Source organism: Strix aluco, chromosome 25 (assembly GCF_031877795.1).
Source record: "Strix aluco isolate bStrAlu1 chromosome 25, bStrAlu1.hap1, whole genome shotgun sequence".
In the NCBI taxonomy this organism is placed as follows: Eukaryota; Metazoa; Chordata; class Aves; order Strigiformes; family Strigidae; genus Strix; species Strix aluco.
In genome coordinates, this window is record NC_133955.1 from 8,228,596 (window position 1) to 8,253,440 (window position 24,845).

Genomic DNA, 24,845 nt, shown 5'->3' on the forward strand with positions numbered 1-24,845 from the left:
CCTCTTTCCTTCCCCTTCCCGAGCTTTTTGGAGATGACTTCTGGAAGGGTAAGAGGTTGGCAGGAAGAAACGCAGCATTGCTCCTCCTTGGTGTTCGGATCGAAACCTGCTCTGTCATGGCATGGTGAGACCCTGGGAGCAACAAAAAACACCCCACCAAACCAAACCCATCCCAAACTCAAATCCTGCCTAAATGAATCAAAGAGACTATAATTACCCTATAAATAAATGCTGATTTTCAAGTTCCTTGACTTTCACTGGCTACTCTGAAATGAGAATTTGAGAAGTCTAACACCACAGCCAGCCTCGTGGAAAGGCTTTTGCCACCCCGATGGCTCTAAGGTCACCCTGGTGCATGTTTCAGGGAAATGGGACAATCAATGCTTATCTGCCCTGAGTCATAATTGCCATTTTTTCATATATATACACACACACATGCATGCAACTTAATTGCATGTGGACTGATACGGCATCACCATGGTATGGACCAGGTGGCAAGTCCCTGCTCCTAAGTGGCAAATGAATGCTCCTATGAAGCATGAACAGCCCCGCTAGGAAATCACAGCGAGCTCCTCCTTCCTCAAGAATTACTGGCACTTCTAGAGACAGGAAGATTTTCATTACCTAGCTCGTTGCCAGCAATACTTTCAGCACAAGCCCATCCCCTTTCTGTTACTGTGATGTCAGGGGAGGACAGTGAAAGAAAGCAGCTCTTGGGATGATACATGGGAGGCAGCGCTTCATTTACAACCCCACACAAATGCTGGAAAATGTTCAACTTTAAAAAGCATTAGGTTGGTTACCTTATGGGCCCCTGCGGCCCAAGAAGTGAAATTACACGAACACAACATACCTATTAATCACCACAATGATTCCACAGTGAGAAACCGCCCCAGTGACATCCATTCAACTGGAAGGAAAGTTGAGAAAATTACCTACTACTAGTTCAGCAACTCAAAAAAATTTGGTAGTACCTGTCTGCAGGGCTCCCCTCTTGACTCCTCGATGAATTCAAGTATTTAACTTGGATTAAAGCCCAGTCGATAGAAACATACAGTGGGGAGGAACAGTGGCATTTCTACCTAAACACCTGTGGCTCCTCCCAGCCGGTTACAAATAAGCTGCGCTTACACGAGATGCACAGGCGACTGCCCGCTTCATAGCACTCTGTTTACAAGGTAAAGAAGGATTTGGGAAAGAACAAGAAAAAGAATCATTCTGCCTTTTTATCAAGACAGATTATAGGTCAACTCCAATTAACCTGTAATTGATTGATTTAGGTATTATTTCAGGGAATAGAGGCGGCCACAGCAAGCTTCTTCCAGCCAGGATTCAGAAACCAGAATAATTTACACCACCTTTGAAAGAAGCCGTCAACGTCACAGCTTACATCAATCCTTCACAAACATCAGTGAAGATTAAACACATAAAATCTCCCTAGTTATTAGGGGTAAGTATACGTGTTTATCTGTAAAATGTAAGATGACGGACAACTTGTCATGTGCTCAGAATTAGCATTTATCCACAAGCCTGTGCTATTTTTATCACTTCTACCTCAAAGCTGCCTTGGCTATCAGGACTCTGCTTCCTCAGTGCTGAGCAGCAGACCTGAAGGTGGAAACGCGGTCGTTTGCTCCAAGGAATGGAGGTCGCAGCGACCACCTCAACCCACCGGGCTGCCCCAGCCGTCTCTTCGCCTCTGCAGCAAACCGAGCCCTGGGGCTGGTCTGCACATGAAGCGATTCCTCGGAGAACGCTCCGCACCTCAGTTCTCTTTGTGTCCCGATACCAACAACAACAGTACTTTGGACTAACACGTGAAAGTGCAGGTCTCCCAAAAAACTCCCATGCAGATATCACAACGGCTTTTGGCAGCTTCAGAAGCCACCCTGTTCCTCAGGGCAAAGTGGTTTGAAAGACAAAAGATGCACAATTACATCTAAAGTAGCAGCAATACAAAATAGAGGAGTTTATACTACCATTTCCTTGCGCAATGCAAGCTTGTAGGACACAGAAGAAACAAATCTTTGTTTGCACATTGTAATCTATATTAAACAGACACTTAAGAAGTCAACAAATTCAATGTGTTAAGAAGCAACTTTTTAATAAAGAAAGCAGAACCATACTTTGCGGTTAACAAATATTTTGAAAAAGGCTTATAAAATTAAATCTAAGCCAATTATCTGGTGCATCTGCAGCTGAGGAGGAAGTGTCAATACTCCAAACATCTGCTCAGTCCTCTCCTTTCTTACAGAGGAAGCATTAGCTTCCAGTTGTACAAGTGATTAAGGGAGCAGTAAGGTATTGCTCAACAAAAACTATTTTCCTAGATGACTACAGACCAAGGCCAAAGAAGAAATTCATACGTTAAGCACCATTACCAACGTGGAAGCCTGTCAAAGACACCAGTTTGGATAGCACAGCCTCCTTCCTCGCCCCCCACGCCCGGGGGTCAGCGAACCAGCGGGGCGAGGCTCGGGAGAACAACGGAATGGACCCAGCACGGCAAGTGCGCTCCGGGCACAGCAGAGCCGGCCGATGCCGGACACCGGACAGGGGCACCTCAGTGTTTTCTGTAATGAAGCTGAAGGATGAAAGAAGAGTCCCAGAGCACTAGAAGAAACAGAACACAGCAACAAAAAGTTAGCTCAGTTTCAAAACCAAAGGCCTTTTACAGACTAAAGGCACAAACAAAAACCCACCCTGTATCCTCCCCTCAAGGCAGCAGAGCTACGATCCCCTCAGCGCTGATGCCATGACATAGGCTTGCAGCGAACATTAAATATTAGGCAAGACACACAAAAGAGGAAAAATCCCTCCGAAGCCACGGCCCCAGCCTTGCCCACTCACCGCCGGCATGGTCCGCTCAGCTGGAGGCCAGGACGCTGGGAGCACTCACAGGCCACAGCACCCGCAGCACCTAGGCAGAAGCAGGGGGGGTTAGGACGGCAGCGGCGCTGAGCCCCGCGGGGAGGAGGGCAGCACGCTGTCAGGCGTGGATTATTTATAGGTCATCGACTCAAACGTGCAAAAACTGAACAGACCATCCACCAAAACCGGCCCGTGCTTCCAGACAGGACCCACATTCTAGATGCCCTCTAAACAGTTCCAGATTAGGCTAAAACGAATGGTGCAAACTGCCCTGCACCTTCTCAACCCATCCCCCAAGTATTCCGCTGGGACTCGTGTTATCCCCGTAGAAACCCTCTTTTCAGGAGGCAGCAATGACAGGCCTCATTTACTTTGAGGGTTTTACTTTGGCCCTCCTGGCTTCTATCATAACCTCCAATATTACATTAAAAAGGCTTTTAAAACATAACATTCACAGCAGCGCAGGGGCTTTCCACCGCAGCTAGCTTCTCCCCTGCCTGTTTGCGTGTGGCACCTTCACATTAAGTGCATGAGTTAAGATGTAGATTAGCAAGGCAAGAAACCTTTGCCCTTGGCATCGACACTCAGCTGTGACAGGAAACTTCAGGCTTTTTTTCTACGAAGTGTAGAACTACTCATTACACATTGGCAGGGAAGTGCACATCTCCAAACTATACACATTTTCTCTTAGATAAGCAAAAGACTCAAGTGTTTATAAATATGAAAAGTTCAGCAGCTGGCTAAAAAGTTAATTCTCCAGCCTCACTTAATGAGCTTTGGGGAAAGTGGTAGGGGGATTTGTTCAGAAAGTAAAGCAGCGTGTCACAGAAAGCAGGGCTTGCCAGACGGGGCTCTGTTTAGGCCTATTTTCTGTCTCTAGATGGCTGCTATCAGCAAAATGGCAAGGAACCCTCCAACGGGGAGCTACGGAACAACCAGAACGAGAAATGTTTTCTCCTAATCTTGCAATCAAAAATTAGCCAATTTTTAATTTAAGTCCCACGACTTTTTTCTTTGTTGTGAAAATATCGAGCAATCAATCTCAAAACACTTTGGAACAGGGACTGTCTCAGGATTTTGTCCAACTCCATGAACAAGGAAGTTGTTTTCAGTAGGATTCAGCAGGAACACTGCTTCAATATTTTTTCAATACTTAATATTAACTAATATTGGTCTATTCCAGCAGCATAAGATTCAGACTTAAAAAATGGGACTGATTTCCTCAGAAGGTAGGCATGGTGGTTGTTTCCAGGAACTTCTGAGCAGACAGTCCCTGCTGTCACTCTGCATGTCTAGTTTTCTCGAAGGCAGACTTCTTGGTGTCTTTTAAGATATTACAGAAGGAATTGTGCAACATCACTTTTGCAAGATGGTACATAGCCACACAGTTCTCCACCTAGGTAATTATTAAAAAACAAAAATTCATACTGAATGGAAAAATAATCAGACCCTTTTGTCTGCAGTTTCAGCAGAAGTTGTTTTATGTAACAGAGTATTTTTCAGCTTGCTCAGTGAACTGCAGAGATTGCTGCCATCCCTTTCGCCTACCTCCTCCCTTCTGTCACTTACTCAGAAAATTTTCAACAGCAACTACTTGAGACAACAGAGCTGTCTCCGAGGATCAAGATCAGAGCGATTCTCCAAGAGATCAGAAATCTAGCTGAAGCAAGCAGCGAGCCTGAGCTCTTACCCACTGAGAGCACTCGCGCTCGCACCGCGGGTCGCACGGAGCTCTACCGCTGCCTGTCCCACTGTCCTCAGCACACCTTCCCTTCCTCAAAGGACATTAAATGTCCGAGCTGCAAGAGAACTAGTGAGCTGCAGCTGGCTCTAAGTGGATCAGTAAATGCTCAGCACTTCTGCCGGGCCCAGTCCTAGCGCCCGCAAGCCCTTCCACTGGGCAGGACAGCAGAAATCCCCCGGCGCCCGGCGCGGAGGCAGGGCCGCCTCCGTCCCACCCGCAGCCGGTGCCAGCGCTCTAGGCCCTGCTGACGGCGTATTACGCTGTATACATTGGAACCAGCAAACGCTTCATTGTGATTTTTGGCCACTTGGAATATTTTTAGCAATTTGCCAAGGTTTACCCTGTGATTTATTATGGAGGAAACAAACTCAAGCACTAACAAATGAAAATATGTAAACTCAGACTTTTCAAGTCAATAGAAAGGTATTCAACTTCTTAAAACCCTTCAGAGGCACACAGGTCGCTGGGGAGATTCAACTGCTGGGAACAACAGTTTGATCAAGAAGCAACTGAAATGTAACCTAAGTGGTCATATTTAAGTTGCTTTGAGATCTGTAGTGAAGAATTCCATATACACGGTCCTTCCCAACTGTCATTCCTAAAACTGTGTTCTAGAGTTGTTGGAAATTCAACAATTTGTTGGAAATACATTTTGTATCACTTTTTCACTAAGGCCAGAGCACTCCAGGTATCTACCATCTAGAACTTTATTATCTCCAATTACTGTATTTAGTGAGGTAAAACACAGTATCATGAAAAAATACTTGAGATTATGAAACACACAAGAAAAAAAATTTCATTTTGAAAGCTTAAAGCACTGGAATTACCTGCAGATATAACACTAGATACAGCAAATAATAATTGTTTTATTACAGTATTCTTGGGTGCAGAGACAGGTGTCATTAAAGAGAAGGTAAACTTCCATTTTCAGTATGAAAATTCAACCAGATGCTACTGCCACATACCTCCAGAACACAAGAGATAACGCTTTATAAAGTGTAAGCAGCAGTCACAGCATTATCTGCAGTTGGAATACTGAAGCAATCTATGAATAAAATTGGAAGTGTTAATTTGATAATGAATATCATCGTTTCTTACAAGTTTTCTGAATGCTTCTGAAAACATCAGGAATGGGATTGAGAGTACAATAATAATTAAAATAAGGAAGAATATTGGTCATTAGTGTATGACTGGGACTTAACATTAACTCTGTCTAAAGTAACAGAATACTGGAAGATGGCATTCCCTTCTCAGCTGTCAATCTCAGGGGTTAACACAGAATTCATTACTTGGCTGTTTATTTCAATACACAGTTTCCACTTCTGCCAGTATTAAACTAGCACAGTAAGGGGCAAGAACCCCTTTGCCTGTGCCTGCCCCCACTGTGACTCGGTTGGTGGAATGACACGGCGATACACAGGCTTCTTGATCATCTTTTCAGCTGAACAGACACTATCTATCCGTTTCTGTAGAAAATAAGTGAAATAAATACACTGCCAAATGACCAAACCCTGGGAGTTTTTTCCCCCACATTTGGACATGTCACTTGACATTCAAAATGCCAGTATGCAAAGCCAACTGACTCGTACAAAGTCTTTTTTTGGTTCAAGAAACCCAGCAGAGAGAACTTCACCAAGCAATTCTTTGTTAGCATAACATTTGACCTTGTATCTCTTTGGAAATCATACAACTTTGCTAATGCAGTCCTTACAGAATTAATCAAGCAGATAGTTAGACCCTAGTTACTATGAACCCAGCCAATTATGAGCAGCACTGAAATTTGTCACTGGCATGTGCAACTACATTTTCCAACAAAAAGATCAACAGAACTGTGTGGAAATGAGGCCCCACTCTCAGACCTGCATGACTTGGACACTGTGGACTAGAATCGTTAGCAAAGCCAATGCTTTTAGGAACAACGTATTCTTAAGAAAAAGGGCTCACCTCCTGGGTCTCCATTACCTGCTGCATTAAAACAGCAAGAAAGCGTAACGCCTTTCACCCTCTCTTTTGACTAGCAAAGCTAGAATAAATGATTCATTGAGAGTTCAGGGCTCTCTATTGGCCACTTCACTCTTCTGCGCGAGACCCACAGTTCAACAAAGGCCAAGCCGCGTGGCTTAGCCTGAGAAGTGGCGAGGGGAAGCTGCCTGGGCAGTTTCTCCCTCTGACAAGTAAGGGAGCACAGCTTTCAGACGAGCTTACAGCCAGCAGCAATGTTAACAGAGAAGCAAGGAAAAGAAACCCTGAAGAGAGCAGGGCAGAGAGAGGGAGGAAGGAGACGGGCGCAGAAGGCACCTACAGGAACAAACAACAGCAGACATGTTAGATGTGTCTAAAGCAGCAGAGATTAGAAACGTATCGCCATTGTCAAGACCAATCTGTATCCTTGAACGGGTACTCAAGTGACAGAACTGAGGTCACTCAACACATTCTCCATCTAGTAGCTGTAACCAGATAAGATACAAACCCACCGGTCTAGTTCCCAAAAGGTAGGTGACAGCTAGGTAACTAACTTCTGAACCTGGCTTAGGAGGTAACGGTTACTTTACCTCTGCTCTCATCCGTTCCAGTCACATCATGCTACTAGTTTCCAACGCTCAGCAAGAGATCTGTTTTTCCTGCAGTCCAGCCTGTCTTTTACTCACTTCTCAAAATCTCCAGCCAACAAATTTATTTTTTGAGGCTCTCACACTGCAGTCTTTCACTTCTATGAGAATAAAATCCATACTCACCACAGTGTCCTGTGGCAAAATTTCTCTGGTGCTAAAATGCTGCTCTCTCACCATTAGAGTGCAAATTAAAGCCAAGGTATGTTATAGTAACAGTTCACCTTGTCAAAATAGACATTTTGCCCAAATTTCAACAAGTATTTGTCACTAATTAAGATTCTTACAAAGGGAGATAAAATAATTCATGGCCCAGAAGCATGAGACTGACCAGGGCCTACTTCACCACGGACCTCAAAACTCCCCAAGTTACCTCAGCAGGCCCCATGACAGAGATGATACTCACAGCTTTAGCAAAAATGACCATCAGCTCAGGGAACTGGTGTGTGAGAAGGGCGAGCATTGCTGAAAAGGAGCAGAGGCCTGCTGTGAAATGGATGAAAAAGGGAAGTTCCTTCTGCGGGTAAACGGAGACTTCGTGAAATGCTGAAAGGAAAAAATTAAGAATATTGACATTTGATAATCGAGGACAGTTTTACGAATTATTTACACAGTCTTGTAACTCAGTTCTACACTTTCAGAAGGAGTAAGTCTGGACTCAAGACTATTGGGCAGCACATGTTAGGTCCCAGTACTTAAACTTCTGAAAAATGTCTCCCCTACATTAAATGCTTGTGTTCATTGTTAATAGTCATTACATCTTTCTCTTCCCAGTCTTCTTTTTCACTTGCATGGGCTTTACTTTTGAAGCATTTCATCAGGTTTAGTTTTTGGTACCTACTCTTTTAACAGGACAGAGGGATGAACTGTAAAATTCACAAGCTGTCAAAATTACCTAGACCAATTTAAACAATTCTGGTGTTTTCAACCCTCCAAAGCATTAACCCTGCTACCCGAAGAGAACAGCACATCTCCCCATCCTATAAGCAGCTCAGCAAGTACAAAACAACCCTCGCGTTATATATACATGCAAGGTACCTCCTTAATACTTTTCAAAGATCTCTGGTTGGTAGGCTACAGTAAATTTTTTCAGAGCAGCTGACAGAGTAGACCTCAAAGAAAACAGCACCAGGACTAGGTTATAAATTCTGCACATAGCAGCTCCTTGCAATTTCCAATCTATGGTAACAAAATCAAAAGAAGCTGATTAGGCAGGCTAAGGGCTGGCATATGGAGCTTTCAGCACTCAAGACACTACTACTGGTTACTAGCCCAGGACCTGTTTGGGGAATTTGCAATTACTTACTGGCTCTGAATACCTGCAGCCCTGACTTTTGTCCAATGATTTTAAAGGGGTTTTAAATGAAGAAAAAATTAGTTTCTATAGACATAAGGAATTATGAAAGGGCTGCACACTTCTTGACAAGCTGTTCTGAAAATCTAACAAAAGCCTCAAAATTTAAGTAAGCCTTTCCGTAAAACAAGAAAATACAATTGTATTCATTTTTAAACTGAAGTCTGAGGAGGAAAAAGACACTTCACCCTCCCAGTTACTGTTTCCGAATGCTGGCACATGAAAGCTGCCATTGCACGACCAAGTCCAGCAGCAGTGGCTCACGCTCTTGCAATGCATTAATGGCAAAGTGCTTGGCTTTTGTTTTGCTTTTAAGTGTCTGATTTTGGAGCACAACTAAGTAGAACATTCAGAGTTCCATGTCTAACGCCCATCAGAAACGTTCAGTGTTATCCCAGGGATTATCAGTTCACCTTCTTCACATGCAACCAGACAGCACCACGCTCCCCTTCCCCGAGCAACCAGGGACCACTCGTCCACTATGGAACAGAGGGATGCTCTCATCCCCTGTGGGAGCTTGCCCAATTTTTAAAACATGGAGCAATATCACTTAGGAAAGGTCCCAACATAAGTCAGGAAAGTGTTAAAAAAAAATAGGAAAGATTCTTTTTTCACTAGTTTTCCCTACACTGGGAAATTAAAATCAAACCTGAAATAGATAAGGACAAGTAAAGATAATTCTATATGTTCATGGCCATTTGAGAATTGTTACCAGTCAGACCAATACAGGATTTTTGAATCATTGATTTGACCAACTTTATTCTAAATAGATAAATTTTTAAAAAGTGTCAAGATTTCTCAAGGAAGTACTGCAATAAAAGTGCTAAGATTGTTTTATTTATGGGTAGTTTTATATTTAAAACATAACAGGAATGCGTGAGTGATCGTGTTGAAATATCTGCATGTGTTGGTGTTTAATTATGCTGGGAAGTCTACAATTTAGGGTTAGTCGCTAACCAAGGAATTCCTTGTGCAATATCCTGCATAAGTGAGAAATGAGTAATTTAAAGCAGTCTGGGGGCAAATTTAAATTACACATTTTAAATATAACTTCAGGCTTTTAAATAGAAACACGTATGTGTAGTTTTCCTTTCCACAGCTGCGGTCTCAGTGGGTCTGCTGGTGCTTTTGCAGTAGCCCTTTCCAGTCCCCTGGGACTTGTGTTTCTTCATGATGTAGAAGTTCACCCCCAAAGGAATCCTATTAACAGGTACAATTAACAGTCTAATTCTAATCTAAATTGATGCTATTTTCCTAAATATGATGAGCATGGGCCCTAGTGATTTAGTCTGTTCGCCTTACCTAAAGAAAAAAACCATGTAGGCTCACAGTTGCATGAAATAATCTTGAAGTAATGGGCAGCTGGAGAAGACTTACTTTTCAGGGTCAAGTGTCAGTATAAATCCATAGAAATACCTAACGGGTAAGAAGCCCCAGGAAGCACACTGCCCAGCTGACAAATATGGACCAACGAATCGATGACCGAAAGCAATACATGCTCTGTGAAGCTACAGATTAACCGAGGATTCTCTGCAAGATCACAGACACCCGAACGCAGGACTGGAACCATGCCTCTATTCCTTGGGAAAAGGACACGGCTCCTCTACAACAGTAGTCAAATCCATGAATTCTTTTAAAAGTATTTCAAGAACTGGTCCATTTTGTTGTTTTCGAAGTTGGCCAAATCTAATCTGAATGTACCACACACAGACTTCATCTCTGAAGGACTTCTGTTATTAGAGAGTCAAGCTAACATTTACCACACACACACGTCAAGTGCTCCAGGATCGCTGGGGAAGGACATCAACAAATAGCTGAATCCCCTTCACAGGAAGCTCAAACTAAAAAAATCACAGTAAGGTAAATACAGAATACCACAAACTGAACATGTCCTTAGCTTATGTTTTATTATCATTACTGCTTAGAAACCACTTACTTGGCAACAGTTCTCTGTCTGCTGTTTCTGTACAACTCGGATAGGGATAGAAAAGATGACCTTTCTCTAACGGGTATGGGATCATCCTAAATGCTGAAAAGAGAGAGCGTGACATCAGATCTGTATCTAAACCAAGTGACCAGCTTCTCACAAAGAGAACCAATCGTGTTGGAGGTGAATAAAGCAGAGAGATTAGTCTGCTGTACAGAAAAAACTAAAACAAGGAGAGATACTTACTGCCCTCCCATGTACAGTGCAGCAGATTTAGAGCCCCTTCTATCCTCTTCCAGTGCTGGAGGTGGAAAAAAGCGTATGCTACTGCCTCACTGTCCCCTCGCTTCAGAATGTGCTCTGGAGGTAGCACTAAGCTCTTCATTTCTAGTAAATACTGAAAGTGGAAAGCACACTTGTTATGTGGAATATTCCAAAATCTTTAACTGTGAAATGTAAATGATCATCTGAGGCATAACTGAGCACATCCCACAGGGGCCTGCTTCTGCCTGTTGGAGAAACAGCCCAGTCCCGACACAGTGCAGGCAGCCTGCGCTCCACGGGAGGGGAAAAGCAGCAAAACACACAGCCTGGTATAAGACTCTTAAACTGGGGTTTTCACACACAAAATACCACCAAAAAAAAAAAAGCACCTTCAGTAAGGCAAAATAAAAATACATTCTTGTGGAATATACATAAAGTATAATGCCGCAGGTACAATACCAATGAGCAACAAGTTCAGGCTAATAAAAAAACCCACCAAACCAACAGTATTTCTGCTCAGCATTTCATCACCGAAAGTTTCAGTGTAGGAGGCTCAGTACTTGCCAGCTCTTGAGTAGCAAACCAGAAAGTGACAGCTTGCTAACCAAAGGAAGAACAATAAACCAAACCCAGGAAAATCTTGGTTGAATGTGGTTTTGCTGGACTACCACAAAGTATCTCCGATTTCAGATTTTTTCAATTTTGGCCTCCTCCCTACATCAGCAGAATATCTGATGCACAGAAGGGTCAAAGAACACAAGGACTGATCATTTTCCATTTCCCTTGAAACACAGGACATGCAATTTTGTTTTGGTACATTAAAAAAAGACAGGTATTCATTTTAACTTAGCTTTTAAAAACAGATGAGTAATTTCTACAAGACTGAGATGACAGTTTCAGCTCTAGTATTCACCTGTGAGTCGTTCTCTCCTAGCATATAGTGTCTCATTCAATAAGAGACCAAGTTAATCCACATCTTTGATCAGTGTAGCTGGCAATTCCTTTGACTGTCTCCCAAAGTGTAAGAATGCAGCTAACTCGCCGATTTATTTCAGCAGATGCCACAAACTATGAGATTATTTACTAATCCAGTTTGAGGACTTAACTTTTCCCATTCAGATTCTTGAAGGAATGCAGGAGGGGTTGTGCCCTGGCCAAATAAAGCACATTTACTGCCTGGCTAGGTTCTTCTCTTAGTGCCTTGGGCCTACACTCCGGAGGGTAATATTCTTGCTAATCCCCTCTAATCCTCTTCAATTTTTTTTTTTAATTTTTTTTTTTTTTAACACAGTAAAGGATCACTCACACAGGGCTGCTGTGGGAAAATGGTCTCAAATATCTGACCCTTGCCCTGACTCCTCATGCTCTCCGCAGTGCCCTTTTCCATTGTACTAACTGTGCAGAGAGCAGGGGAATATAAACGTGAGAGTGGTGATGAAGCCCCACTGCCAGTACTGCCACAACGTGCCAACGCTGAACTCCAGGCTTTGGTCTCTCTGCCCGTGTCACCACAGAAACGGAAAAATTCCAGAGTCTGGCAGGTTTTCATGTCTTAACCATAAAACAGGCAAGATATCAGTACTGAAAGTATCTTGGGTTTTGCAGATTTAAGGAAGTCTTTATACACAAAAAAATTTGTAAGATATCCAGAAGATGACTGGAAAAAGATTGTTTCTTACATTATCAAAATGTAGTTACAGATCTCTAATTTGAAATGGCTTAAGAGCACCATTTCCCTAGCAGTGTAAAGTGCCTTCCTAACTTTCCAAACAAAACCCATCCCTGTAAAAGCATAACTCCAAACAAAGAGAAACAAACATTATCTTATTTTCCTTATGCAAAACGATGTTATGTGCAAAGACAACCACTTTCACCAGATGCAAGAACAAAGGGATTTCTACTTTACATACTCATTTATTTTTAGTCCATGGGACAGAACAGACTGCAAATTCAAAAACCAGATTTTCTCTCCACTACTCCACTGTGACCCATTGGGCAAGTTACTTCACTTGTTTGTGCCCTCGTTCACTTGGTTGCTGTGACTACAAGCATCTCGGAGCTCTAGATAGCACCAAAAAAATTCTGCCCTGTCACCTAATAAATTGGTGTTTCAAGGCAATATTGTAATTTTAAAAAATCATGAAGACAACTGGATAGGTATACAATTAGAAGATCAAGTTACTGCAACCTGGAATCAGTGTCGGTGATTGTCTGTAGAACCACGGAACATATTTTGCAAACAGCCTGTTTGAAATGATACTTAACTTCTTTAAAAAGGTGCATAAGGCTCCTGAAACTGGAGGATATACAAAATAAAAGAACTTTTAGATAATGATAATGCGTTATAATCTTCTTCCCCTGAAGGCAGAGGCTAAAGAAAAATCTGTCTGAGACTGTCTGAAATGAACTTGCTACGCTCTTGATCAGTCATGCACACAAGCAGCAATTTCTCCCAGCAATTAGCTCTCTCAGTGCACATTCTATTAGATTGGACAGGCAGACAGAAGAGAGCGGCTGGATAATTCGAGCCTTCACAGCAACAGTCACTGGGACTCCATGACCATTTCAGGAGGATTAGGTCCAGGACTAAGCCAACCTTCTGCATGCGAGGTTTCAAACTGAACGCATCGCCGATACCAGTACAGTAAAAAGCAACCTAAGATTTTATTTTCACCCAGTGCTCAGTGGAATCCGTATCCCGGCCACGTCAAGCAATGCCAGACATTAAATTACAGCCTGCAGCAACACCGACTCTTTATCTCACTTACACGAGGATGAAGAAAATAAACGACTGCGGATCTTTCAATAACCCAAGTCCTGGAACTGTGCTTGGAAGCACAACAGAAAAAAATGTATTTTGAGATACTATGAGTGGTTATTGTTTGGAGAACTTAATTTGCCTTCAGGGATTTTAAATATCTAAATTTACATTTATTAATGCTTACCCTTACCCAGTGAAGGGCCTTCAGTAATACACTGCTGGACTTTCCATCGAGTTTGAAAATTTTGAGTTTAAATTTTTTGCAAAACCCCCCTGTTTTATCATCACTTATTGCAAACAACTAATTCTGGCCACCAAATATGTATGATATAAATACTAGTGTGTTCAACAACTCAACGGCTGGAGATACTTCAAGAAAACATGGGGCTAGAAAGGCTCCAATAACAAGATGATAACATGACTTTTTTCAGAAGACAATAGAAGTGGTCCAATAGGAAATAAAATACTCTTACCTTTGGAACATGAGGGTTAAATTCCACAGCTCTGTGAATTGCTTCCACAGCATTAATTTCTGCTGTACTAAGCCCTCTTTTGGAGGCAGTTTCTGGGGAGAACCTGAAGGGAAAAACCCACACTGAACAAAAGTAATAAATGCTAACCAGGTGTTTATTTGCACTGTAAGCTTGGAGTTCATTAAAAATTGGCTGATTTGTCAAGAAAGATAAACAAACCCTTCTAGGAGACAAATGTTCACGTTAATTTAGGTATCCTGACTGTCATCCATGCCCATACGACAAAGTTGTGTTTAACTTTCCGAAATCCACGTCAATCACATAAGGTGATCGAGTCCTTCCTGTGACGGTTGCAGCAGCACCCACCCAGAGGGACACTGGGATCAGCTGGGCAAACAGACCAGGAGTGAAATGCCAACATGAGCTACCACAAATACCCTGCACCCAATCCACAGAACAAAGAACGGCTGAACATCACAAGCAAGAAACTGAAAACGAAATTTATACAAAAGCACATGTGTGTACACGGGCTCTTGAAAAATATCTTAAGCTGTATTAACTTCATGGATGCTTAAAAGAAACTTTAAATTACATTTAACGATATACACACATATATGTGTATATATAAATACACTTGATCTTAGAAATGTAACTGCTACATGTTGGACTTAGACCTTTTTAATTCATATTTTACAGCATAACCCAAGATTAGCAACAAACCACTGTTTTCACAAATGTGCTTGCTTACCTTTCTGAAACAGCTCTGGCTTTTAACAGGGCTGCTGTGTAACATATTGCTGCTGATTTTGGAAGACTGATATCTATGATAAAATAAAATAATTAAGCTGTAAGATTCTAAGGCAAGACAAACACTTTAAACCCACATCCTTTGAGCTTGAAGATTCTTAGTTGGGTATACCACACAGCGAATGTAACATCTGGAACATTTCAGCTATGATTAGAAACTTTGAAATTCTTTGCACAGTCTTCTTCCTGGTCACCAGTCAGTCTCGGATTAAAAACTCTGAGTTGTAGTTAGCTGGTAAAGAGTAATTTTTTTTCTTCTAAACATACCAAGACACTGAAACTTAATTCAAAGAGAAATGCATGTATAAGTACACACTTAAGAACAGCATACTTTTCCTGTATTAACCCATGAAGGTTTAAAACAAGCTTCTAATCTTTACCTAATTTTGCAAATGTACATTAACACGGAGTTTTACACAATACTGAGAGACCAACTACAAGCTGACCAAAAAAACTGCATTCATTACAGACAGGTAGACAAATTTTAATGAAAATGCCATTTCCATTCTTTTCCAGTTCCATGGGGAAAAATGCTTTTAGTTGTAGGTTTTGTAGAACATCTGAGGCCAAGTTTGAGCTGACAATTACAGATTATAAGGTTAGCACTTCACACTACAAGTTTACTTTAAAAGCAGACAAAGTCTGGGGTCTAATTCCCAAGTACCATGTTGTGTATAGTCAGATGGCTCTTGCTTTTTTTGTAAATCCCATCCTGGGCTTGTCCATCACTTACTAGAAGTCTGGCTGTCGTGTCAAGCAAAACACAGGGGCGCTACGGAGAGTCTGAAGCTCATACTCATTTTTCCAGATGCTTTGGAAAAAAATCAGCAACCCTTTCTTAAGCAAGTGTCACGATTCCCGATGTTAATATAAAGAAGCACCAGGAAAAGAGCAAATGGTTTTGTTAAATTAGTAAGAATCCACACAGAAGAACATGGATGGCCAAGTAACAAGAGCAGGCTGCTAGGGTGGCCACGCACAGGGGGCACAGGATTGGGGCGAGAATATCGTACTTTTGATTCCCTGAAGCAATGAAGAACAGAGACACAAGAGAGAACGTACCGACTTCTCAAGGGCAGGGAACGACTGCCACAAAATACTGCTTCTATGTCCCTCCATTCTGAAGGTGATTTAAGGGACAGCTTTGACAGCAGCACTTTGTACACTAATGATGTGGGCATTATCTAGGTGGCAAAACTCTGAGGACAATAAGAAAGTAAGTATATATTTCATTAGCCTTTATCTAGACTTCCACAACACCTGAAACACATTAGTTGAGATGGAAAGTGAAAGCAAACTACGGCCATTTAACAGCCCAAAGCTTGCATACCACTAATCTCTGGCAAGCAGCATGCTTGCACGTTGCTAATCTCTGGCGAGCAACCTCTGTGTTACAGAATCACGAGGCCAAGCCTGGAAGATGACAGAAAGGAAAACTACATTTTCCACCTTATTTACATCAATTACTTAGGGGGCTACATGCTGACTGAAGAAAAAGGCTGATGAATTTAGGCATAACCAGGGATGTAGAAGAGATTAAAAAATTAAAATAATCCTTGAATTGAAGCAAAGTGAGCTCCAAGATTTCTTTACAGATTAGAAGTAACTTAAAAATGTAAGAAGTAATTTGTATGCAATTTAGCTTACCTAAATTTGACCTCATTATTCACAAGAAAAAACTTGACTTGCACTCTAGAAGCGCCTGTTTGTTGCCAATGAAGGGAATCTAGCCAAGCAGCTGAGATCATGGGCAGACATCTGCTCTTGGCCAGGCACACCGTGCCCACCTCACCTGCACTCAGACACCCGAACACCCGCATTTCCCAACAGGCACCACTCACCGTCATACTTTGCTAGAACTGCCTGGACATCTGCATAAGCCTGTAACTCCAGCAGAGCCTCCAGGAGGTTTTCATGAATATTCAGCATGCTGAGAAGTGGAAACTCTTTCATCAACTGCAAATCAATAAAGAGAAATAAATTAAGCACGTACAGAATTGCACTTGAATTCCTGAAACACTATTAATAGAAATCAGTACGATATTTAAGCTTTTTCAAAGTTCTGGTCTTTCACAGTGTTAGAAACTGGCACATAAGCAGCATGAAAAGAATCGCATCATTTCTACCTTACTTCTCCCCTGTATTCACCTAATGGAAAATAAGTATGTCGAGGTTCATACAACACACTCCCAGCCCAGATCTGCACAACCCCCACGGTGAGTTGGCTTGGGCAGTAATATTTTCCTATGAAAAAAGAACTTACAATACAACTTGGGCAAGTGAAAGAAAAATGATAGTGAAATCTAAAGTTGGCTATTTTGACAAGTTAGTCGCCGAGTCAAGCATGAAGCAAACTGGACAACAGAACTGTGAACATAGGACATTGTATTATAGAAAAAATTAAAACCTACACGTAGGAACTGAAAAAACTGCTGTCAAAATAAATCATGAATAATGATGTGCAAATCTCATCGGAAAATATTTTAATTAGATTAATTATGATGCCTAGAGAGGAACTTTAAACCATCAATTCAGACAATGTGACTAAAAACAACAGTTGCTCACTTTATTTTTTACTTACATCTCTCATCATTTTTACTGCTTCTCGTATTCTTCCAAGTTTTCTGGCACACATAGCTAGTCTCCTTTTCACATATACCAATACATTGGTGTCTCTTCCTGATTACAAAGACAAAAAACAAATAGACTTATCAGTTTCAATCCTGACCTCTCCTTCCCTCTCTCAAAAAAACCCCCAAACACCAAAACCCCCACAACCTTTTTCTAACCACATGTAAAAGCATAAAATAATTACTGATGCTGTCCCAGTCCAGGCCCATCTAGACCAACGCCAGCAAGTTTTAACTAGGTTAAATGACAAAAAAGATTCTGTTTAACAAAACTTTGTGTGAAATAAAAGGAGGTGCTACTGACCCGGGCTAATTGCTTCGTTACCCTGCTCTGCCCATCCCACTTTCCAAGCCAGTGACGCACCGAGACACCCCGCCACCAACACAGAGCGCGGCGGCCGCTTCCTACGACTCCTTCAGGCACCGCAGCGGGAACAAACATGGCTGGAACAGTAGGAACCGCCTCTCCGAACCAGGAGCCAAACTAGAATCACTAATTTTAACTCCAGTTTTACATTTCTGCTCTCACAAACCCAAGAATTTAGGCGATTCAGAAGCCCTTACTGAGCTGTGCTTCGTGCTGGGGACTCTGGGAATGGCAGTTCTGCGACTTCCTGTAAATCATTTCTCCTGCTTTCAGAGCCTGCTTGAAATACTTCTCAGCATCCACAATAGTTGTTGCTTCTTCCTCAGCCAGAAGGACGTACGCAGTGGCACAACTGTAATAAGGAAAAAACCCACTAATTATTCTGGGAGACAAAGTTTAGTATTTTCTAGATAAGTGTTAAAATCATTAGAAATGGGCAGTTTTCACTTTTGTTTAATATCTAAGCATGGACAATATTAAAGTACCAAAAAACTGATTTGAGTTCAAATGGTGAACGCCAGGAAAACAGAAACCATTTCCATTTTACAGAAAACACACACATTTGGAGAAAGATCAACAGAAAGAATTGTAACAGCAAGTCAAATTATTTTTCTTGAAATATTAAAAATGCTCTGGTAATCGTCTGGAGAGGGTTTTTGTGTTTGCTTTGCTTTCCTATTTTAAAACCAGCAGGTAGACATTTTACACAAAAACAATGAGACTACATAACAAAACAGATCACAGGTGTGTGTGAAATTCTTCAGTTTGTGTTATAAGAGCATTTTTAAATCCCTTACAGGAGTGGCATCTGTGGACTCCAAACACAGTGTCACCACAACGCCATCTCTGAAACACATACAACCTTATATTCAGACTGTTCCACATCCGAATAAGATTTCTCATTTACTGCTACTGATACAAAGATTTAAAACAAAATCTCTCCCAAGAAAAAGGGAAAACAAAAGCTATATTTTTGTAGAACCGTTCAATACTTCAGTGCAACTGACAGCCCCATGTCACAGAAGTCCCCCCTGAAGCTATTCAGAACTTTGCTAAAAGTAAATTATTAGATCAAGAAACTGATAGTGTGCTCAGTATCAGTCCACTTAATCTTCCACACTAGAAATACAGCAATGGAACTTACACACTAAACTTACTCATTGTTCAACTCTAAAGCTTGATATGCTGCTTTAATCCGGGCTTGAGGGTTTCTCTCTCGCCATGCTTTCTGCATAACTGTTGCAAAAACATTGAAAGGCTGGTGAGGGACAGAGACACCGGCGAAACACCCGGAAGCCAGTGGAGGCAACGCTGGCTGCTTATGCTCTACATTAACGTTCACTTCCATTTTGCAAATTCCTGTTTGCTATATGATTGTTAAAGGGAAGAGTAAACAAGTGGTTTAATTCCAGCAGTTTCTACCACAAGCAGCAGAATCTCACAACTTCTCCTTACGCTCCAGATTTCATCTCAGAAAGCACCACCAGGAAGGTTACCCACTGACCATTTAAGAGCCCTCACTGAGAAGCAAAGACAGCTTACATAACCAAGCAGATGTACAATTTCTAAATCGCTACAGATTTTTGGAAACATTTCCCAAGACTTGTTGAAAGCTTGGCAAGAGCAGTTGTTAAACACAGGTTCTCGCACAGACCTGCACAGAATTTTAATTTAAGCTTTCAAACAGAACTTCAAAGAAAACAGTGATAGAGTAAGCGATATCTTGCACAGGTATAGCTTCATACTTAAGTATTTAGAAAACTACCAGATCCTAAAGGGTTAAACAATTTCTGTTGAACTTTACAAAGCACATTTGAGTGGCCAAACACAGCAAAGCCAATTCAAGATATAATAATTTATCACCTTCTTAGAAAGTGTTCTAGGAAACAATTAAAAAGGGTGAAATCTATCTATTCAAAAGGGTCATTTGAATTACAACGGGAATTCAAATCACGGTCAGATAAGGAGCAAACAAAAGTTCAATGCAATGACTCTAAACCCCTCCCCACTGCGCTCCCATTAGGGAAAAACAGAAATCCCACACTAAAAACCGGCTTCTAGCAAAACAACATACTTGAGGCTACCATTTTCTACGCAGCACTAACAGCTTTCGCACGAGCTAACAGCTCTGAAAGAACTCCAGAACCTTACTTCATGGAGTTACATATCTGGCCTATCTCAAGTACGATAAGAAAACCGAAGACTCTATACATGTTTCTTTTGGAACAAAACCTCCTGCTGTCCAGCAAGAATAACGTGGAAAAATGTTTGAGTTTTCTTTTGGAAACAAAATATTAGTCTTGGCTTAGCAAGCGAGACAATACACTCCATTCTGTCAAACAAAAACACATCGTTCATATCAAGCATGTCACAGCCAGCTGACAAGTAACGCTTCCGGAATGTGACAAATTGACAATAGTTCACACCCAGGCTGACAGTAACCAGGTAGAGAACATTTTCTGCACTAAACATGTGGAACACAATGAAAAAATTCTGGAGGCTGGACTATTCATTACTAAGGTTTAAACGAGACCACATCTTTGCCTGTTGAGAATACACTCCAGGTTTTCAACACTGTGTTGTTAATTATCTGAAAAGTGTGAGATCTTAAAATAAGTCAGGATCCTGACAGCCTTAAAGTTAGTAGGGAAAGCACAAGATAAAAGAAGTCTTTTCACTAAATACATCTATTAAACCTCCTTAGTAGCTGAGAAAGGCTCTCATTTCACAAAATATTTGACACGATAGCTTGCGCTACCTCCAAGTATACTAAAACCAGCCCCTTTTACACTCTCCAGCAGTTACAGACCGTACGCATACGACACTGGTACCTGTATCTGAAGGCCGAAGGGCATCTGTATCACATGTGAAAAAGTTTTGATGATCCTGAGCAGACAAATTCATGTCATAGTATGTAAGAGGCTCCTTCCCGGTCACCCACATGTATCTTTAACAGGAGAAATTTCAGTAAGCAGCACTCCTAGTAAATGGTAACGCTGATACCAAGGGGGATGGCTGATGGGCCTGACAACTGAAACTAGCACAAACAGTTTTTATTAAAGACTGGAGCTACTAACCAGAAGTTTCAAGTACTACACTGTTCCATAATCTGTACAGGCTGTAAAGTTCTGAACAACTCGGGAACTGGCTTCCTAGGAAGCAGCTTTCCCTATGAAATAACACAAGGAGACTTACAATACGGCCGTTATCAGTTTCATAAAAGAGAATCTAAATTCAGAATCACTCTCTCAACCTCTGAATAAAGCTTTTCCCCTACTTTCAAAAAAACTGATGATGTTAGTGGTATTTGCATTCTTAATACTGAAACTGCCAAAGCCTGGATAGGTGCCTTTTAAACACAGGACTGACATCAATCTCCCCTATCGCAGGTCTCGGCCATCTCCTGATATTACTAGTGCAATCTCTGGGATGAAGTCATGTGCACGCCCCCGATTAATTTTAAAAATATGAACGAAAAGTAAGGTAATTAATACCTGCTATACTCTGCCCCTCTGAAAAGATTGAGAGGATTTCGCCACACTTTGCATTCTGGAAAAAAAAAAAAGGTACTTTTTGAATGAAAAGCACAGGAAATACTAACTTGACTTTAAAATGCAGTAATGCAGATGCAGTTTTACTTTCAAAAGCTGCTTTATCATTATACAACCTGAGCACAATCATATAATCTTCTTCACAAACTTCTGCTATGCCATAAATATTTTTGCTCCCCAACATTGCTGGGGTACAAAAGCACACGGTGTAAGGATTAAACACTGCCACTTACACTCATGCAATGTTTATCCTGCACATATTCAGAATAGTAAATACCTAATGTTACTGAAACAGTTTTAGCTGTAATATATTTTCTAAATCATATTTTAATAATGACAATTTTAGATCAAAGATACAGTATTATTTAGTTTATTTTTACCATTATTAACAAAAGGCACTGTAAGATGTAGGCCTTTCTCCAGTTCTTACAAGCACTAATGCAGAGTCAAAGCCAATTAACAGGCAGTTCATGCGAACCAGCCACCTTGAAGCTTAAGGAAAACTGCCAGGACACACCAACAATCACCTGGCATGTTCTGCCTGCTCGTCTCATTCTCTCCAGCAGAGAAGGATGCTGTTGCTGGAGGGCTGTTTTCTGCCCCACCAATGAGGGGCCTTAAATGACTCACAGAAACCTGCTCAATGAAAGACGTGCCGTATTTTCGGAAATGCCACCACTCAAACACCTGTCACAGGAGAAAAAAAAACACCAGAAATGTCCTCAGGTGACACATCAGAGATGAAGAGCTAGTTGTTCACAGCTTGTACATCCCCTTGCAAATGACTATAAGATGGAACTTATCTACATATAAAGTAACACTAATTATCTGTTTTGGCCTGTCTTGTCATGCAGGATCACCCACATAACATGAGAGACTGAAAAACACCAGTAAAATTTTAGTCAACATATGTTCCTCCCTCCCCAAGTCATTAGGATAACTTCTAACCCCTCTCAGAAAGTGCCTGTATAGGGAAACTGTACACAGAGGCAGGAACCTCAAGACAGGTGCAGTTTTTTCATTTCACAAAAATACTCTAAAAAAATAAAGCACAAAATGGACAGTTAAAGTGATGTGTTCTGCCATTCAGAAAAGTCCAAAGAGAAAAGGCTGAATTAACAGCAATCAAGTTCACTTACCAGAAATTCTGAGTCAAAAATATTACCATCTCTCTCTCTGAAGCTATTAAGAATCCCTGTGCATCACAAGTCCTCAAGCACTTTACCACAGTCAGCCCTGGACCAACTTATCTGAGTATATTCACTAGCAGGCAGAAAGGTGGGATGTTTAGACAAACTGTATTCTTTGTTAAGCAGCATTACTGTAAATAGTGGATGACCAATAATCACTTTTTTCTCCTAAGAGCAAACCTATGTAAAAGGCTTATCACAAGCAGAATCCATCTCCTTAAATGACTTTCCTCAAATCCTTCAGTCAAAACCCAAGCAACATTACTTACAGCAAACAAGTTGTTTCTGCCACATAAATAAGACTTTTTTTCTTTTTTTTAATGGTGGCTACAAAAAAAATCACCTATGAAACAGGTTTTGCACATTCTGGTAAATATCTTGAATTAATGAGAAGAGACATTTGCTTTAGCTTTTAATACTGAAAATAAAGACTAACTCCAAAGGTTTGTAGGTGGCACCACAGCCCGCGTGAGGGTCAGACGACGATCACTGCGGAAACGGCTGCGCCTGCAGAACTGCCCAGGCCAGCGGGCCCCAGCCAGCGCGGGCAGGCAGCCCCGGCTGTGCACTGTCCTCTGAAGATGATCTCAATCACTGGCTCATTTTCACACCAAAGTTGTTAAAGTTGTGTGAGGACACATGCACAAAAACCCCTCAAAATTACTGTGAGAAACAAAACTCTTAACTACGTAGTTTACGAGAGATAAAATCTCAGTGTTTTCTTTCCAGAGAGGTCTGCAGCGTTTGCATGGATATTTCGCATTTTTAATGCATATATATACACACATATACATATACATTCATATGGACATGTATCTCCTTCAAACAGGCACAAGTTATCTTCCTTACTCACCCCAATGTTCAACACACATGGCAAGAGTACGTACAATACATCAGAGAAAATACTAAACAAGTTTCTTCCTAGTACAAAGGCACCCTCTAGAGTCTGACCGAAAAAAAGCCGATGGCATTTACCCCTAATGAAAAGCATCTTAGAGGTGCTAAAGCTGTTTAAAAAACATAAAAGTGGACTACTTACAAATATCAATCCAGATATAAAAGACGAAGTCACTGTAAGGGCAAAGTAGAATTTCGGAGTCAAAGTGCTCAAGAACACAGTCACTGTTAAGAGAAACAAAACCAAAGACTTAACGAGCAGAACTGAAAAACACAACTAGCTTTTTATTAAACAACGTTGAACAAAACGTTATGCAAATATGTAATACAATACAGCCCTAATAACTTTATGGATACGTTACTTTGTTAGAGAGTCCTTTCCATATATTATTTTTGTAACCACCTGTGACAGTGATTTAGGTTATACACCCAATCTAAAAACTTCAGCGTAAGCTCTTAGACAAAGCAGCCTGTGGTTTCACCCATACCGTGGCTGGTGGGCAGCACAAGCCAATTTAATGTATTCTTTCATTTTAATCTAAACCGGAAACGTACTGTGGAGCCAAGTCCACGCTCGGTGTTACCAACAGACGTTTTCCACCGACCTCTCCTCCCCGGTTTTCAGAGCACGCGGCAGGGAACGCAGCGTTCTCGCGCTGCTCTGACCGTGGTTTGACCCAAACCGCTGCTCAGCTTCATCCCCCGGCACCAGCCCGGGCAGGGAGGGCGCGGGGCTGGGGCAAGGCCCGGCCCGGGGGGGGATGGCGAGCTCGCCCGCCGCAGGCTCGCCCCCAGGCCCGGCCGCCGGCCCGACCAGGCAGCCCCGGGCGGGGAGCGGGTGTCTGCGCTGACACGCAGCGGGGCGCGGAGCGACGGGCCGAGGACGCAACCGGGACACGGCCGGGACACGGCCAGCATCCCCCCGGGCACGGGCCCGGCAGCACCCGAGAACCGCCGCGGTGTGGCCGGGCGCGGAGGCACAGCGGGGGGCCCGGGACGCAGGACGGCTCGGCCCGGCCCGCACCAGCGGCCCCGCAGCCCTCCACCAGACCCCGCAGCCGTCCCCCGGCGAGCCCTCAGCCCCCCCGGCGCGGCCTGCCGCCTCTCACCGGCCGCCAGGCCGTCCCGGAGCCGCAGCGGCACCCGCAGCACCGCGTAGAAGAGGCCGAGCCCAGCGGCCACGGCCAGGAGCCCGCGGGCCCACGGCGCCACCGCCGCCGCCCGCCGCCGCAGCTGCTCCCAGCGCCGCAGGGCCGCGGCCGCACCGGGGCACGGCGGCCCCCGGCCGCTCCCGCCGCTGTCCGCCATGGCCGCCGCCGGGGGACGCCGGGAGAGGGGCGGGCCGCGCGGCGGGGCGGGGCCCGGTGGGCTCCGGCAGCGCGGGCAGGGCGGGCAGTCCG

The 24,845-nt window shown here is 42.6% G+C and overlaps 1 protein-coding gene across 5 annotated transcripts; it reads right to left on the reverse strand.

Moving 5' to 3' along the window:
• Positions 1–2,078: 2,078 nt before the first annotated feature.
• On the reverse strand, positions 2,079–24,768 carry ST7L (suppression of tumorigenicity 7 like). 5 transcript variants are annotated; one of them, XM_074850523.1, is made up of 16 exons: positions 24,555–24,768; positions 23,588–23,670; positions 21,886–22,045; positions 21,302–21,356; positions 20,639–20,754; positions 18,965–19,043; positions 18,005–18,159; positions 17,392–17,489; positions 16,652–16,766; positions 14,752–14,824; positions 14,004–14,106; positions 10,752–10,902; positions 10,515–10,607; positions 7,631–7,770; positions 2,851–2,920; positions 2,079–2,613 (listed from the first exon to the last, which is right to left on the reverse strand). In XM_074850523.1, exons 1-15 carry the CDS (start codon positions 24,751–24,753, stop codon positions 2,867–2,869), a joined length of 1,674 nt encoding a protein of 557 aa, XP_074706624.1. In that variant the 5' UTR covers positions 24,754–24,768; the 3' UTR covers positions 2,079–2,613; positions 2,851–2,866. The 5 variants fall into 5 exon arrangements, 3 of the variants coding, with proteins under 3 accessions (XP_074706624.1, XP_074706625.1, XP_074706626.1); XM_074850524.1 differs by lacking the exon at positions 24,555–24,768 and adding an exon at positions 24,001–24,526; XR_012626428.1 differs by lacking the exons at positions 2,079–2,613; positions 2,851–2,920 and adding exons at positions 8,263–8,403; positions 10,339–10,419 and having other exon boundaries at positions 7,639–7,770.
• Positions 24,769–24,845: the final 77 nt, after the last annotated feature.